The 17,605-nt window shown below is 43.3% G+C and overlaps 1 protein-coding gene and 1 long non-coding RNA gene across 2 annotated transcripts in view; one reads left to right on the plus strand and one right to left on the minus strand.

The window, feature by feature from the left end:
- Positions 1-1,308: 1,308 nt before the first annotated feature.
- Positions 1,309-2,178, minus strand: LOC307215561. Its single transcript, XR_013838578.1, has 2 exons — positions 1,742-2,178; positions 1,309-1,545 (listed from the first exon to the last, which is right to left on the minus strand). It is a non-coding gene; the product is annotated as an uncharacterized lncRNA (long non-coding RNA).
- A 399-nt stretch (positions 2,179-2,577) lies between these two features.
- HS6ST3 (heparan sulfate 6-O-sulfotransferase 3) overlaps positions 2,578-17,605 on the plus strand; it is a 161,166-nt gene continuing 146,138 nt past the window's right edge. The window contains exon 1 of the mRNA XM_079972879.1: positions 2,578-3,784. Coding sequence (XP_079829005.1) covers positions 3,177-3,784 — 608 coding nt within the window. The 5' untranslated portion in view covers positions 2,578-3,176. The remainder of the gene's footprint in view (positions 3,785-17,605) is intronic.

Consider the following 17,605-nt stretch of genomic DNA (forward strand, 5'->3'; position numbering starts at 1 on the left):
GGTGTGTATAAGATAGGATATTGATTTTTCAGTTGGTGAGCGGGGACCCACTGCTACTGGATCACAGGTCGGTTGCAGTACCAGCATTATTGCAAAAAAAGTTACCAATTAAGACATAAGTCCCCCAGTGGCATGTTTAAACTAAAGGTTAGTCCTCAGTCTGAAAAGACTGAAGTCTGCCCTTCTTGAGTTACTAAAAATGTAAACTTTTTCCTTTAAGTGATTTGAATTCTGCACCCATGAATTAAACCAAAATGTCAGCAGCAACTGCTTAATCATCATCAATATGCCCCTATTAATAATAATAATAATAAATAATATAATTTATTATTTATACCCTGCCCATCTGGCTCGGTTTCCCCAGCCACTCTGGGTGGCTTCCAACAAAGTATTAAAATACAGTGGTCTGTTAAACATTAAAAGCTTCCCTAAACAGGGCTGCCTTCAGATGTCTACCATAGCCATTCTTGTGATACAGAAGCCTAGATTAAGCATGCTGAGGGCCATTGTGTGATGGCAATGAATGCGTCTAGTTTGATCAGGATTGCATTGTGCAGGGTCCCAAGGGACAAATAGCAGCTTCAGGAGAAGAACATTCCAGTTAGGGTTGCCATATGTCCAGAATTTCCTAGATGGGTGGTAGCTGGGATTTGGCTGTTGGAGACAGCTTCTGGGTGGTAATCACTTCAATATCCGAAGCTCAACAACTTTTGTGTCCGGATTTTCACTTTCTGAAATATGGCAACCCTAATTCCAATGGCACTGCACCATAGAGGTTGATCCATTCCTCCCTGCATGCCACAAACCTAGGTTCCCCCTTGCCCTGCCACCTGCCATTAGCTGCTGTTTAAACATATTAAAACTAGATATGTTAAAAGCAAACACATAAATAAGATCATTTCTAGTTGGGCCCAGAGTGAAAATGGAAGAGAGGTTTATTTTCCAAGCAATCCATGCTTCAGTTAAAACCACATTCAACATCCCAACATTGGTTTAAACGTGTCTTTTCAGCCTAAATGTAGCTGCTGAGGGAAGTGGTGGACTCTGATCCAGATTATGGCTGTCAAACAGGATAGGAGATTTAACCCTCCCCCACTTCCATTCTTCACCGAAAATCCCTGCCAAACCTGCTATTAGCAACAGATGGGAGAATTTTCAGCAAGTATATAGCATGGCGGTAAGGGTTTAAATCTTTCACTCCCCAATACCATGGTCCCAATACAGATCACTCCCCACCAGATCACTCCCCAGTTTTGTTTTTGTTTTGTTTTAATGTGGGGACTCCCAAGCATGAGCCTGAGAGATGCATTGACACCAACAGCTTTATTCTACGCAGTTAGTTGCAAACAATGGGTTTAGCCATGCTGAACATACCATACAAAGAGACTCAGTGGCTGCAATCCAGTAAACATTTATTTGGGAACAGGTCCCCTTGAACTCAGCTATTGAACAAACGCTCTTGTGTGAGTGGCTTGTATGCAGGTGTGGCCGGCAACTAAAAGGATCCTTCAAAGTAATAACCCAATGACCCATTTTCCTGGCAGACTTGAGCCCAGTGGCGTAGCGTGGGGGGTGCAGGGGGGGCCGGCCGCACTGGGCGCAACATCTGGGGGTTAGGGTTGGGGGCGCAAATCCACAGGTTAGGGTGCGCAAATCCACAGGTTAGGGTGCGCAAATCCACGGGTTAGGGGGCGCAAATTACTTGCCTTGCCCCGGGTGCTGACAATCCACGCTACGTCACTGCTTGAGCCAATTACAATGGGGCATACTAAAGCCCCAAAATTAGACTGGGGGCCACTTACTGACAGGAAATAACATTCTGGAGGAGCCTCATACCCTCTGCTAAGGCATGAAAGTCCATTTAATAGTGTTTGGTGAAGGATGATGGAGATGCCCTGCAGATTTGTTGAATTCTAATATTAGTAGCCAGGGGAGGAATGGGCAGTTTCTGTGGATGTTTTGTGGCTCACTGTATCAATCTCAACTAGCCTTCTCTGACTGATGAATTTGTTTGGTTTCAATAAACAGGGTTCTCTGTATGAGCAGGCTAAATGATTAATAAACAAATATACACAACATATCTAGTTTGTCTCCTCCATATTTCCAACTGCACATTATCAGCTTTCCAACTGCACAGTTTCTGCCCTGTGTATTTTGTGCCCAACTGTACACTGAAAAGAAAAGAAGGGACCACAAGGGTCATAATTCACTACAAACATATTGATTGATTGATTGAATTTATATACTGCCCTATATAACCGGAGGTTTCAGGGCAGTTCACAAAACAATATCAACATATAAAACCACAACATATATAATCAAAATAAAAACAACAACCAAATAACACCCCCCCCAGAAAAGAACCACATTACAAAAGGGCATAGGATGTCAATCAAATCAACCAAACCGCTGGTTATTCTTCTCCTCCAGCCATAGCAAGTGACACGAAGAAGAAGCATCCTCGCCACGTGCAAAGACCCAGCAGCTAGTACCACTCACTTTCCCGCTCCCCCACCCTCTATCTACTGCGCTTGCGCAACGCAAAACCCGTCGGCCGCCCAAGTCTATAGGTGGTGGGCGGGGCCTGGGCGGAGAGAGCCAAGAACTATCACCCCGCCTCCTTTCGCCGTGGTTTCTTATTGGCTACTGCTGCCGGCGAGCTGAGCTCCGCTATTGGCCGCTTAGGAGACCCTCCCTCTGTTGGTTGGCTGGCAAGCGCGCGAAGCTGCCCCCTTCTCCCTGTGAAGAGAGAGTGATAACGGTCGTGCGCGAGGCAGTAACGGACGCGCGCCGGCGAGTGAGAAGAAGCGCCGGGGTCGCACCTGGTGGGGACGCCTCGCGCTTTGCCTGAGTGGCTGAGGCGACGGTTATATGAGGGAGTTTTTTTAAAAATATATATATATTAAAGTAAATGTCCTCGTCGTCATAACTACGGCGGAACGAAGCTCTCAGTGGTTGCCGTCACAAAGCCGCCGTGAGGGGATGAGGCGCAGCCTCTGACGGGGCGCGGGGCTCCCTCCCGCCGCCATGGGGCTGCGGGGGCACCGGAGGCAGCCGAAGCCCCGTCCGCCGCCGCCGCCGCCGCCGCCGCGGGACCCTCGCTCTCCCCAGCGGAGCGTGGCGGAGCTCCGGGGAGCCCGAGCCGGAGAGTGAAGGGAGCGCCGACACCGCGCGCCATGGAAGAGCCGCGGCTGCTGAGCCGCTGGCTGCTGCTGCCGCCGCTCCTGGCGCTGCTCTTCCTCTTCGTCCTCTACCAGTACGCCTCTCCCGGCGGAGGCTGCCTTAGCGCGCCCGCCGCTGCGCCCGATCCTCCGGCCGTTTCCCCCTGCGGCGCCGGCGGGCCCCCGGCCCGGCGGAGGCAGCGCTTCTCCGGGGACCCCGCGGGGCTCCCGTCCCGCCCGCCGGGCTCCCCCGGGCGCAGCTCCGCCTTCGGCCTGTCGGAGCTGTGCCGCCGCGCGCGCTTCGACATGCGCGGCCGCGACGTGATGGTGTTCCTGCACATCCAGAAGACCGGCGGCACCACCTTCGGGAGGCACCTGGTGCGCAACATCCGCCTCGAGCAGCCCTGCTATTGCCGCGCGGGCCAGAAGAAGTGCACTTGCCACCGGCCGGGGGCCGCCACGCCGCCGGCAGGCGACAAGGGGGACAAGGGCGACACGTGGCTCTTCTCGCGCTTCTCCACCGGCTGGAGTTGCGGGCTGCACGCCGACTGGACCGAGCTCACCAGCTGCGTGCCCGCCGCCATGGAGCGCAGGGGGGGCTGCCCCGCCAACCGCACCCGCAGGTCAGTCCCCTTCGCGGGGGTGGGGGTGGGGAGCGGGAGGGATCAGACGGAATTGCAGAGATCCAGCAGTTCAAGATCCGCTTTAAGTTGCACCCACCCGAAAGAGCTAGCCTAGGCAATTTCCTTCTGCTTCAAGGGAGTTTGGGGAGTCTGCTGCTTTTCGATCCAGCTTCAGGTTTTGCTCAGCCAGGTGTACAAATCGGCTTGCGTCTTCCCGTAGGTGCGAGGAGGCTCGTGGCGGTTTGGTGATCTCGATTTTTGGCATCGGTTTCTCGGCGCCCCGGGACAAGCGTTTCCCGAGGCGTGACTCCGTGCCATTTGAAAACCAGCGCTGCTTATGGCTTGTGTGTTAACTCCGTAGTGTTTCATGCCGGGCGAGAAGCTGACTGGAATATGCATAGTTGTCAACTTTCAGGTTTGAAAATAAGGGATCAGCAGCCTCACCTGTCCCGGGGACAGTCTACGGGATATCTAACAATCCGGGATAGCAGCGGGAAACGGCGCTGGAATAAGGGAATTTCCCGCAAAAAAGGGGAAGGTTGACAGCTATGATATGCAGCGCTAGGGGAGTGATGCTGTGAGCATTTGGCCTAATGCATGGGATGAACTCCTGAACGTTGTTATGTGTGTTGAGTTGTGAATAAAACAGTGAGGTGCTTGGTAGTTGGGGGGGGCAGTTTCCCCCACGCTTGACTTTGTATCTCAGCCCACGACTACCATGCTCCTGTAGAGCCTAAAAGTGATGTGCAATGCACATAGCCAAATTACAAAACAAAAGGTGCTTCACTCGTGACTGTTCTGCTACAAAGTTAGTGTTTTTGCTGATCAAATCTGCAGTTGTATTGCTTCATAAACTGAATTGACTGACTTGTGTGAGATTGGGATGAAAGGTTCTCGAATACTTCGGTTTAAAATATTTTTAACTGGATACCAACAGTGTTATTTCAAATAACATTGTTTCAAATACTAGGGCTGTAACTGTGTGCAAACTTATTTTTGAAGAAGCATGCATTGGCTTGGGTTCCATGTTTCTCGCCACTTGTTGGCATCATGGCTTAATTTAAAAGTAGCTGGCGCTACCCAGCTAGATTAAAATTATTAGTATTGAAACAAATGACTCCTTCAGTAGGGATGGGGAACCTGTGGCCTTCCAGGTAAAAACAGATACTACCCTCTATTTTCTTTTTTTAAAAAACTTGAGGCAAGTTCTGCTGGTGTGATTGTAGTCTCTTTTAGCCCCTTGGTGGCAGTGTTGTGGGGTGGGGAGCTGGAGACTTTTAAGAAGTTAGCAAAGTTAAAGAACCATTAGGGAGTTTACTGTATTAATATGAGCATCAGTTGAACTGTAAAGTTGTAAATTGATTTTGGGGATAGAGAGATAGTGTGGCAATATGTAATGCCCCTAAGGTTTTTGTTACACTTATGCAAGTAGCATATCATTTCATCCTTCAATGAAATTTGTGAGCCATTCTCTGCAGAACACCAGAATTTAAGATACTACAGCAGTGGGTCTAACTGGCTATCTCTCTTGCTCAGCCATGCACCACTTGTACTGTAGACTGGTCATTCAGTACTTTGCGGAGAGTAAAGACTTGGCTAAGGTCGATGATGATAGGGAAGCGTCTTAATGGGCTATGCTTACTGAGTGTGCACCGAAAAACTGTTTTGGAAAAAAAGAGGAATTTGAGAAGGAAGTGCTGAAAAGGTTTTCAGCATATCCAAGAAAACTTGTTTTAGTTTAGATTTTTAAAAAATAAGATGGGAAAAGGTGTCATTTTTCAAAATATACTCATTAACATCATGAAAGGTACTCCCTGATGTTTATTTTTAATTTAACTTCCTAGTTTTCAAATGACAAGATGTTGACAGATTTTTTTCTTAGCACTTGGGGGTGAAAAGAAAGTAATTTAAAACTGTTGTTGGAACATTTCATTCCTAATCAGCTAGACTTGGTCAGACTTTGGTTGTGTCCCCCCCCCCCCCCAAATCCTGGCTATGCCCATGATCCCTACAGCAGATAAAACTGAGCTAGGTTTGATTAGATGTAAGGATGCTTCCTATCTTCCTACAAAAGAATGCAAGTGCCTGCCATAGGGACAGCTCTTCAAATGATGGTACCCATTTGCTATGTTTTTATTTGGACTCCCTTATCAAGGTTGAACTCTGGCTTTGCAGGATGAAAGGATACAATGCAGAATAGATCCAGGACTCCTCATCTGTAGAGGTTAGTGATAATGCCATGGGAACAGAGGGAAAAGAAACTGGATGATATATAGTATTGGTAGGCAGCTATGCTCACTACTATACCACCAACGCCATAGTATATAGTATTAAATCATTGAAGTGAATTCACATCTAGATGGAATATCAGATACTATAACTGCAAAAGAACTGCAGAGTAAACAGTCCTTATCAGCAGGAGCAATGCATTTTAAGTCAGAAAGGAGTGGCTTAGATGTATGAGGCTTTAATTGTTGAATTAGGATACTAGCGTTTGTTTTGTGGCTCTCTGGATCTCTCATAATATGAGCTATGGAGCATCTTGTGCAAAGCCACCATGAACATGGCAACAGTTCCAGTTCAGAGTTCTTTTACGATTTAATTTAATTTTGTTTTTAGCTTCTATCGGTACAACAAAATGGCCATAACAACTAAACTGAAACAGAGTAGCTTATAAAAAGAGTGCTTTGAGTCATGATTTGCCCTTTTTCAAATTGCAGGGTGTCAGAGTTGTTCCCTATTCTCATTTCTTCTCTACTCTGAAGTGTCACCATTGGACTGCCATGTCGAGTGGTAACAAAAAGCAATTGTCCTCACAAAGCAAAAAATGATGTGAAAACCCTAGAATACTGTTGCAGTGACTTCAGAGCATGGCTGAGAAAGTGGGTTTTGGAGCATCAATATAGAAGTACCTACGGGATAGACCAAAGTGTTCTAGGCTATCCTACTTAGATACAAGGGCTGACTAGGGTGTAGACTTGTACTCTTGCATAAAATACATCAAGAAATCTAGATTTGAAATGGCATCTACAAAGTGGCATCTACTGTGCTCAAATTTGCACATTCTGTTTAAAACTCAAGGTATTGCTGTGCTACTGTCATCCAGACTTGATCCTTTTGCTGTAAAATCTGGAACGTACTGCTAGGTGTCATTGCTAAGTCTGTTTTCTAGACATTTGTCCTTTAAGCCTTATAAGTTTAAAACCAGATGCTGCACTGTGCTATGTATGAATATTAAAACAAAAGAACATCACCTTTGAGAGTCTGTCTGCTGAAGCAGTTTTGGTGGTGGGCAACTGGTTGCTTTTCTACTCAAAATCATACCATTGGCCCCAATTGGAGTAAATAAGTGGCTTACAAAAGTAAAAATAAATCATTTTTAAGCCTTCTAGTGAAAAATTAATTCTACAGATAACATTAATAATACATTCAAGTGAAATGACAGTGGCATTTCAATATTACCCTCATTAAAGGAAAGTTCAGATGTGCAGCTTCTTTAATATACATGACACACAGAGGATGACCACAGGAAATTATCAAAACAGTGAAGTCTGATGTTCCAAACTGAGAGGAATTGTGGACTGTGTAGCTCTAGGTTTCCATTTTTAAAAAATCTATAAGCTTAATTGAGTCCCATCAGAGAAAATGTTGGGTGGGGTATAAATGAATTGATTGTGTGTGTGTGTGTGTATATATTCTTCCCATCCACACGTTCCATGTCACAGCTTCCTGCTGGTATGGTGCTTGCTTGTCTTCTGTAACAAGGTATTATAAATTTTCAGGCATAGGAAAGAAATTACATGAAAGACATGGGTGCTATTGAAACCTAAAATACAGTGGTGCCTCGCAAGACGAAAAGAATCCGTTCCGCGAGTCTCTTCGTCTAGCGGTTTTTTCGTCTTGCGAAGCAAGCCCATTGACGTCTTATCGGATTAGCGCTATTAGCGGCTTAGCGGATAAGCGGCTTAGCGGCTTAGAAAAAGGGGGAAAAACCTGCAGGAACTCGCAAGACATTTTCATCTTGTGAAGCAAGCCCATAGGAAATTCATTTTGCGAAGCACCTCCAAAATGGAAAACTCTTTCGTCTAGCGAGTTTTTCGTCTTGCAGGGCACCACTGTAGCTTTCTGGATCCCAGCCTAAACCTTATTGGGCATCAGCAGAGCGAAGCACCTTTAGGTCCCATTAATTTTAGTGGGCAGATTAACCATGTGTATACATTTCTCTCCCACTGAAATCAGTTTAACCGAAGCATGCTTAATGTTGGCTGTATTGTGCCCATTATTAGTACTTTACAAACAATGAACATAGTTTTATTTGTTTTTTATCCTTACTCTTTTTCATTGTAAGTGCTGCCTAACATTATGAAAAGTTTTCTGAAATGTTTTTAAAATTAATGCAACAGATTCTAAGTATCTTTTTCTAAAAACAACCACAACTACATAATCCTTTTAATATTATTGCTAAAAAACATATTGTATTCTGGAGGAAATGAAATTAATTTTAAGTAAAAGTGATATAAAATAATACATTTTATTTTTTTAGGATAATACACATTTTAATAACATGTTAATTGTTATTGATGATAATAATAGTTGTTGTTGTTGTTATTATTATTATTATTATTATTATTATTATACTGTGTATGCTAATTTTTGCATGCCCATATTCATTTTGCTTTGTTGTTTATGGAAATTTTAAAAGACATAGGAGTCATATGATATGAATTTCCCCCCCAATGCAAATATTATCTATACAGGAAAGGCTTTTCCCAAGGCTGTAGCAGTAGAGGAAGGTTTAAATTCCAATGCCATATCTGTTATAATGCAGGAGAAAAGAATTTGTTAGTCTTTAAAATACCACAAAAATTTTATTTTTGCTTTGACCGGCTTACACAGTTACCTGCCTAGAATTTGTAACTATGAAAGACACTAGGTATATCCACATGGAGTTAATATTTGAAAATATTTGAACAAAGGGTGAACGCTGCTATCACCACAGAAACTGCTTAATATTTTTCTGATTGGGTGCTGGTTCAAACACCTCTTTCTGTGTGGATACCCTGCCCCTAATTATGTATATATAGGTTCTTAAAATACTTAGAATCGTAGCGTTGGAAGGGACCCAAGGGTCATCTAGTCCAACCCTTGACAATTCAGGAATCTCAGCTAAAGCATCCATGACTGATGGCCATCCAACCTTTGCTGATGTTAAGTCAGAAACTCCTTCCTTGTAATTTGAATCCATTGGTTTGGGTCCTACCGTTTGGAGCAGGAGAAAACAAACTTGCTCCATCTTCCATGTAACAGTCCTTGAGATATTTGAAGATTCCCTTCAGTCTCCTCTTTTCCAGGCTAAACATACCCAGCTCCTTCAGCCTTTCCCCATAAGGGCTGGCTTCCAGACTGAGTTACTTATCTTCCTTAAAAGCAAAAGTGTTCTGGGTGAATTCTTAGTTGCACTAATTTGCTAATATCTTCAAGGGCTTGACTAGGCGGTTCTGACTTTAAAAATAATTCCCAAGAAATAAAGTATGTCTCTCTTGTAACACTTCATTAACAGCTTAGCTGTTTGTTTGGTTTCATAGATTTAATGGTCTTCATTTTTACTGTCTGAAATGCATGGCAAACTCCAGTGATTTCAGCCATCAGAAATAACGTGAGGATTATCTCACTCCATTACTTCCTTCCATTATGTGTGTGAGGCTTGTAGAACTGTATTGCTTCCAGAGGGGAAAAGAAAGCAGTGTTTTGTGTTTCATTTGCTAAACAAATGAATTATAAAATGAGGTCCCTAGTCCGTGAGCCCCCTGAGGTTATTTAGTTTGTCATATCAGTATGGTGCTTTTCGGTGATGACTGCTCCTATAATGTTTTCAGGCATACAAAGCTATAATTTATTGCATTTATTGCATTGCAATAAATGGATTATGAAACCATTTAATATAAAAGGCTATTGACAACAATAAACATTGTACAAAACTTATTATATACTTTTAAATCACTTGAGTAACAAAAATACTTTTTTTTATTACTAATGCATCCCTTTGAACACTATCTTTTGCACACAAAAATGTGTTTAGTTTCTTGTCCCATGGGGAATTCTTTTGAGCAACAATTCTAAATCTGCAAATACTGACAGATTTAGAGACCAACAGCACAGCTGTCCAACTGTCGCATAAAGTCAGACTACTTATAAATAATACTTCTTGGTTTATTAAATATGCCCTAAGTAGTGTAAGCCTTTACTGTTGGGATTTGCAAGATCTTCGCAAATTATATTTTAAAACTTAATGGTCTTAAGGGAATATTTATCAATCTGTTCTTCTGTGTTTGCTTACTGAACCATAACAATATATAAGATTATTCTATAGCTGTGGAACTTGGCATTTCACTTACTTTTGAGACTTTTTTATTTTGTTTTTCTTCCCTTAAGTTCATTCCTACAAGCTCTGCCAAGAGAGTTTTGAAAACAAGTGGGTGGGATATACATTTGAAAAAACAACAAGTTTTGATGCCACAGAAGTCTGTGCATATAGTTTTTGCCATTTGTGGCTGAATATAAAAATGCTCTAGAAGCAAACCAAAGAGCCTTCAGAAGCAGTTATTTCATTGGACTTAGCTTATTCTCCTGCTACCCAAGAGCCCTCCAGAGCAGATTCTCAGGGTGCACCAGAGAGAGGGGCTATAGTCTGGAGGGCAATCTTATCTACCAATGGTGTCCATTCTTCTTGTGGATGGATACATTTGAATTTTCCCTTTCTTTCATGTTTTTCTGTCTTTTTCCTTAGTTAACTACTATCCTCATCATTCTCTTTCTGTGTTTGTTTTTCTTGGGATGATCTGTTTCACTTTTATCAGTTATAGGGGTTGAGGGAAACTTCAGCAAACAGTCAAATATTAGGTGCACTCACTTGAATTTTTAAGACCTGATAATATATCATTAATGAAGAAGTCCCACTGCAATGTGTCCCATTGTGGGAACATTCATATGCTACCTGGACTTAACATTGATCAGAATGAGCTGTGAACTCCAATTCTGTGTGCAGAATTGCGAAAATCACCCCAGTTTTCATTTCACATAGTTGGTACATTTTTAGTCCTTGGGTTTGCAATGAAAATATATTTTAGTAGTTGGCAACTGGCAGCCTGCCCCCAACTCTGACCTCAGGAATGTTGCTAGCTGATCTCTTATCAGTGGTGTCTCCCCAGGACTCAGATGCTGCTATTTTAACTTTACAGCTGCCTGAGTCTAGCAAGCCTTACATTAGGAAGGAAGAGGAGAAGGAAATGGTGGCAAATGTGCTTAGCAAACCTGCAGGCATCTTCTATTGGTTCATATTACAGGGCAGAAGCAATAGGAAAAGCTTGTGTGATTGCCCAGCAGTTTTCTTTTTAATCTAAGCACCATGTTCTTAGAAATGTTTTTGAGTGAACCAGCTTTAAGATTAGGAGTTTGATTTATTGAAGCCAGTTGGCAAGCTGTGTGGTTGCTAGTGCAGCATCTCAAGTTTAGAGATGCCAGCAAAGGTCAGTAGGCTTAAGCCTGGAAACATGCCCCAAGAGCTTGGTAATGCTTACCTCCAAGGCAAACAGCAGAACTTCAAAAGTCTCTGATTTCTTGTCTGTCTTGAAGTAAAACCAAAGTCAGAGCTGATTTTACTCACTAGGGATGTTGAGTGCAGAGCAGAGTGGTGGTGGTGGGGACATGTGTGTATTTTCCTAGGCTACCCCATTGCTGGAGACTTAGATACTAAGTCTGTTGCTGTTATAAACAGCAGGTGCACTGAGGTGAGTTCCACTGATACAGTGGAGGAGATGCGCCAGGTGTGCAGATCAGGAGGAGCTACGAAGGGTGAGAAGCCCACCAGGTATGCTCAGGAGTTTGTTAACAAGATCAAACCTATCCATTCTTAAGGAAATCAGCCCTGAGTGCTCACTGGAAGGACAGATCTTGAAACTGAGACTCCAGTACTTTGGCCACCTCATGAGAAGAGAAGACTCCCTGGAAAAGACCCTGATGTTGGGAAAGATGGAGGGCACAAGGAGAAGGGGACGACAGAGGACGAGATGGTTGGATGGTGTTCTCGAAGCTACCAGCATGAGTTTGACCAAACTGCAGGAGGCAGTGGAAGACAGGAGTGCCTGGCGTGCTCTGGTCCATGGGGTCACGAAGAGTCGGACACGACTAAACGACTAAACAACAAAGTGGCTCGACACAGGTCTTGGAACCCGAAGTCTTGAAAGGGGTACAGGGATTGTCCTCAAAGGATGGGAAACCACGCCCAAAGGCTATAAGCATAGACACTGTTTCCTTGGAGAAGGAAGCTGGACCACATCCAAAGGCTGTGTGTGCCAACACTGATTCCTCAAAGAGAAACGGGGCTAGGGTTCAAGTCCCAACAAAACTAGGTGTGAAACTTCTTCATAGCCAGGAGAGCTATGACGCCAAGACTAGTCAGAAGGGCAAGATGGTAAGGCCCAAGGCTAATCCAGTTGCAGGTAGTTCCAAGGGTGGAACGGGTGATAGAGGTATACTGTGTGTATGACATCTGTATGGTTGTTGCAGTTTCACTGATGACTGCAACACAGATCCTGAATTGGGGGAGGATGTTGGAATTCCTGCTCCATGATTTCAGTCATGGGATTGTTGTCTATTACATGACAGTGTATGTTTTGACTCCACAAAGTGGGAAGTGACGGAGACAGGATGTTTGTGTTACTGTGTTCCGTGAAGTGGGACTATTGTCCTTTGTTTTTGCTGTCTGATGCTAGAGAAGAGAGGGAGCCTTGTTGCAGTGCTCCATGTGTGTTTAGTAGATTAGCCAAATCTTGTTGCAGTGTTGCAGTGCTCCATGTGTGTTAAAGTAGATTAGCCAAAATGCTGAGTTGCTGAGGTCTGTTATGCAAGCTGCGAAGACTCTGTGGATCCCTAAGTGCGCCGATGTCTGATGGCATCGATCGCTGTGATGTTCGGGCAGAAGAAAGCTTTTGAAGCTCCCGAACGATCGACCAGGAGAGAGGGAACATGCCAGTTGGGCATGTGTATCTGCCAAGGTCCTACTAGAGAGTAGGACGAGCTTCTGACAAAAGTAACCGTACCCCCATGTCAGGGTCCTGAGACAGGGTCCCACCCACTTCTGCAGTTTGTTGCATTTCCATGCTAGCTATGGTGGTGGTAGCACTCATGTATTTGTGCATTCTTGGTGTGCCCTGTGCCTCTCCTCAATGATAAGATGGGCCAATGGCCAAACTAGTTCTAACCAATGGATTATGAGCAGTTTAGAAACCTGCTTGGCGTTGGATGTTAAGGGAGTGTAATGATACATTTATAAATACATTGCAGCATCAGTTCCCATTGTCTTCTGAAAGCTATTGGTCACTTCAGGGAATACAACCTCATAGAGACATTCACTGTGCAGTGGTTACAGAAGTTGCATTGTGTATGGGAAAAGATAGGGTTGTTTTGCAGAAAGTAAAGTCTAACTCATGGAGTTGTGATTTTTCAGTGCAGTTGGTGCATTGCTGTCAGTGTATATAAAATAAAGCTTTAATTTTTTTTTTACATTTCAGTATTCAAAACATGCCCTTCATGCTGAGAAAAGAATTGAATTCCCCACTTCCCCCAAACATCATCAAATGAATCTGTCGATCAAGAAAATATAATATACTTGCTGTAGATGTGTGTTTTACACTGTGGAGAGTGAATTTAACAAAAGAATATTTTTGCATTGAGCTTCTAAATTTGCAGTCAAATATTGCTTCTTTCTCAGGTTTTTTAGTACTGTAGGTAAAGGTAAACGTACCCCTGCCCGTACGGGCCAGTCTTGACAGACTCTGGGGTTGTGCGCCCATCTCACTTAAGAGGCCAGGGGCCAGCGCTGTCCGGAGACACTTCTGGGTCACGTGGCCAGCGTGACATCGCTGCTCTGGCGAGCCAGAGCCGCACACGGAAATGCCGTTTACCTTCCCGCTGGTAAGCGGTCCCTATTTATCTACTTGCACCCGGAGGTGCTTTCGAACTGCTAGGTTGGCAGGCGCTGGGACCGAGCAGCGGGAGCGCACCCCGCCGCAGGGATTCGAACCGCCGACCTTTCGATCGGCAAGTCCTAGGCGCTGAGGCTTTAACCCACATTAACCCACATTAACCCGCGCTGAGGCTTTAACCCACATTAACCCATTGCCTTGCAGGACATCTTCAGCAGAAAAGGTTAGCTTGGGATTATGGGAATTGTACATAAATCCAGAGTGGAGTCCCAAGACAGATGGTGTCTTGTACACCTCCTTCCAGCAACTCCTGCAGCCAAATATAGTACCAAATGTATTATTCTGCTTTCCTTTGAACCATATCAGCGAGGCCGAGATGGGGGTCTTGTCTTGGCATCCCAGGACTCCCATTCACATTGCCCAGGCTTGTGCCTGCTTGTGCTGCTAACACAGAAAAAACAATGTGGGCGGGAAGTAGCAGTTACGAGTTACCAGTCTTTGCAGCCACAGCAGGCACTGTGATTCTCTGTAGAAATGGATAAATTCAAAATGTGTAGGCTACTCAAATCTCAGAAGCCAAAGAACTGGCTCAATATGATTTTCATGGGGAGGCAGGGCATGTGTGCACAGAACCTAAACAGCAGGTTGAAGAAACAACTCAGACCCTACCAAGTCTTTGCAACTGATTTCAATGGATTTAACAGAACTTTAATTTTTTTCAAAGATATTTTGATCTTGCAAATGAAAACAGCAAACAGCATCCTCCAGAACTGTGAGTTCCCTTTGTGGCTTGCTATAATCTTATAAAGAAAAACAGAGTGACAACAAAGTATGCAAAATAGCTACAAAGGGAAGGAAACCTGGACTTGGAGATACTGCTTCTGAAGCAGCACTGATGGAGGCAATTAATGTACAAGATCTGCATGCCTTCTTACTTGCAGAATAACAAAAAGATTTTGACATTATTAAAGATCAACTAGGCAAATTAACCAGAAGAAGCTATGAAACTGAGTGTCAAAAACAAACAAACCCCAAAGCCAAATCCTACACTGGACGCTTGGTACCTCTCCCTCTGGAATATAGCTGTAATGGCAAGAACTAGAACATCAGATCCTTTTTATATGATTTGGCATTCCTTTATGACATATACAGTGGAACCATCATTTTCTAGCTCAGTTGGTAAAGCAGGAGACTGTCGCTCTCAGGGTCATGGGTTTGAGCTCCCTGTTGGGTGAAGGATTGCTGCATTGCAGGGGGTTGAACTAGATGACTCTCATGGTCCCTGCCAAATCTACAATTCTATGATTCAAGACAACTTTCCTCACAAGTTTGGCAAATCTGAAACTATACTTGATGATCCAGTAACATTGATAGTCTTTACTTTGACTTTGTTATTTTAGCTCATGTATAACTTCTATATGCCAATTTTATATTTATTTTTATCATTAATTTTCATCTGCTAGAATTGTTCTCTGTTTTATATAGATTATAAAATGAAATAATAATAAAAAGCTTTATCCAAAAATATGCTTTTCATTTGCTAGGATGGCATTCACTACCAAATTGGAATATGTTAGAATTTTAAGAATGCTAAATAAGATAAATAAGATAAATTGGGGACATTTGTTCAAATGATTCATAAAGTTTATAGAAATATGTTTTTCTTGGCATAATTTGGATTGTCTGGGCACATATTTTATTTTTAGTGTGTAAAGCACAGGAGTATTTCTATGAGGTACTTCTTGTATCAGTAATATCTCAGTTTGTCAAACTTTAGTACCTCAAATGGGTTTTTCCTATTGAAGATGCTGAGCTGGGCGACTAAACAGCAGAAAACGAAGCACTGTCAGCTAAGCCACAACGGAGCACAAAACAATATATTTAATATTTATTTTAGTTTATTTTTAAGGTTAGCTACCTTATATTTATTCCCTTTGATAACAAATTGCTAAACAACTTAAAGTTGAAGGAGAAACTTTGTTGTTTTTCATGCGACTTATTTTATTTGGTTTGGTTTTGGCTTTGGGGTATGATGATCAGAGAGTCTAATGTCCATTGAACGGTTGTTACAACAAAAAAAGCAACTACTCTATTCCGAACTTAAAAATGGAAAGTGTAATGCTGGTGGTCAACAAAAGAGGTTTAAAGACTATCTCAAGGCGAATTTTTAAAAATGTAGTATAAACACTGACAACTGGGAAACTGGCCTGCGAGCGCTCCAGTTGGAGAATAGCCTTTACCAAAGGTGTCATGGGCTTTGAAGACACTCGAACTCAGGACGCAAGGGAGAAACATGCTAAGAGGAAGGCATGCTTGGCAAATCCACACTGTGATCAACTCCCACCCGGAAACCAGTGTCCCCACTGTGGAAGGACGTGTGGATCCAGAATTGGCCTCCACAGTCACTTACGGACACATTTTTAAAAACGTGTTTATGGAAGACAATCTTACTCAGCTTCGAGTGATCGCCGAAGAAGAAGAAGAAATACAACAAAAACTACCTTATTGTGTTGGGTTACCCGCAACCGCCACAAAAAAGCATTGAAGCATAAACTTGAAGTACACTGGGTTTTGGGAAGGATGGGGAACTTAGCTAGTCCTTGTTATGGTATTTCCTATTTTGATTAAAAGTAGTATCTTACTAAAAATATATGAAGAGTTTTGTGAGTGTGTACAAACAATCGCAACTATTTTATAATATAAAAAGCTTTTTGATTTGCATCAGAAAGAGAAGTTAAGAAATGACCAAAGAGGGCATACTTTTTTTCCTTAATCTGTTTGGTCCATTAAGAGGCCAGAGGGTGGCAGCAGTGCTGCAGGATCCATCTCCTTGGGGCATTTCTGCACTTTGCTGAAGCTGAAGGCAAATACAGAAAACAAGCCTCTTTCCTCCCAACATTTGAAGGCCATTTGTATCTTATTGATTTTTTTTTAAAGAAGCATTTGCTTATAGTATGTAAGCCCTTGTGATTATGCACCATCAAGGATGCACTTATATTCAGTTTTCTTTAATGTTTAGATATGTTGTAATAGGTTGGGGTATGGATGAATTTAAGTAATTCTAACTGTGCCATTTCCCTAGGAGGACAACTTTAAGATGTGCAGTTTATGAAATCTCTGCCATTTTTCATTCTTTTGCTTTTAGATGCACCACGTTAGTGAGCTGCTTCACTTTAGTCCATTGCCTGAAGCTTTCTCAACTGATTTAATTCTTGCTAGAGTCATCATTACCCTCAGGAGGATCAGGTAGAGCAGTGTAGTTTTACACTCTGGTGCATCCTAGAAAAGCACAGACTCAATTACTATTTCTCTTTGGAAAAGAGGAAGATTGTTTCAGGGAGTTTTCGTTTCGTCTGTTAAGATTAGTGCAGTACATTCAATACCTACAAGTATAAAAATAAATAAATCTTCAGTTCTTCCTAGGATGCTGAAATAAACCAATACCTTTTAATGGTTTCAAAAATTATTAATATTTGGTAATAAACTTTATCATGCCGGGCTGGATAGCTCAGTTGGTAGAGCATGAGACTAAGACTCTGAATCCCAGGGTTGTGGAGGAGGGAGAAGGGACTGAAACGGCCAGTCAATCCCTCCTCCCTCCTTGGGGAAAAGCCCCCAAGAGCGGCACGCTCTTTAAAGTGTGCGCGGCTCCTGCGGGCTTTTCTAGGAGGTGGGGGAATTCCCCCCCCCTTCGTAGAAAAGCCAGCAGAAGCCGCGCAGACCCCTCAAAGAGCGCACGGCTTCTGTGTTTTGGCAGCATGTACCCCATGCTGTCATCCTCCTGGCACGCCATATTACCGGTATTCCTCCAGGGGGGGGGAGCAACCTATAGGCTGTG

Source organism: Podarcis cretensis (genome assembly GCF_951804945.1).
Source record: "Podarcis cretensis genome assembly, chromosome: 4".
Classification (NCBI taxonomy): domain Eukaryota; kingdom Metazoa; phylum Chordata; class Lepidosauria; order Squamata; family Lacertidae; genus Podarcis; species Podarcis cretensis.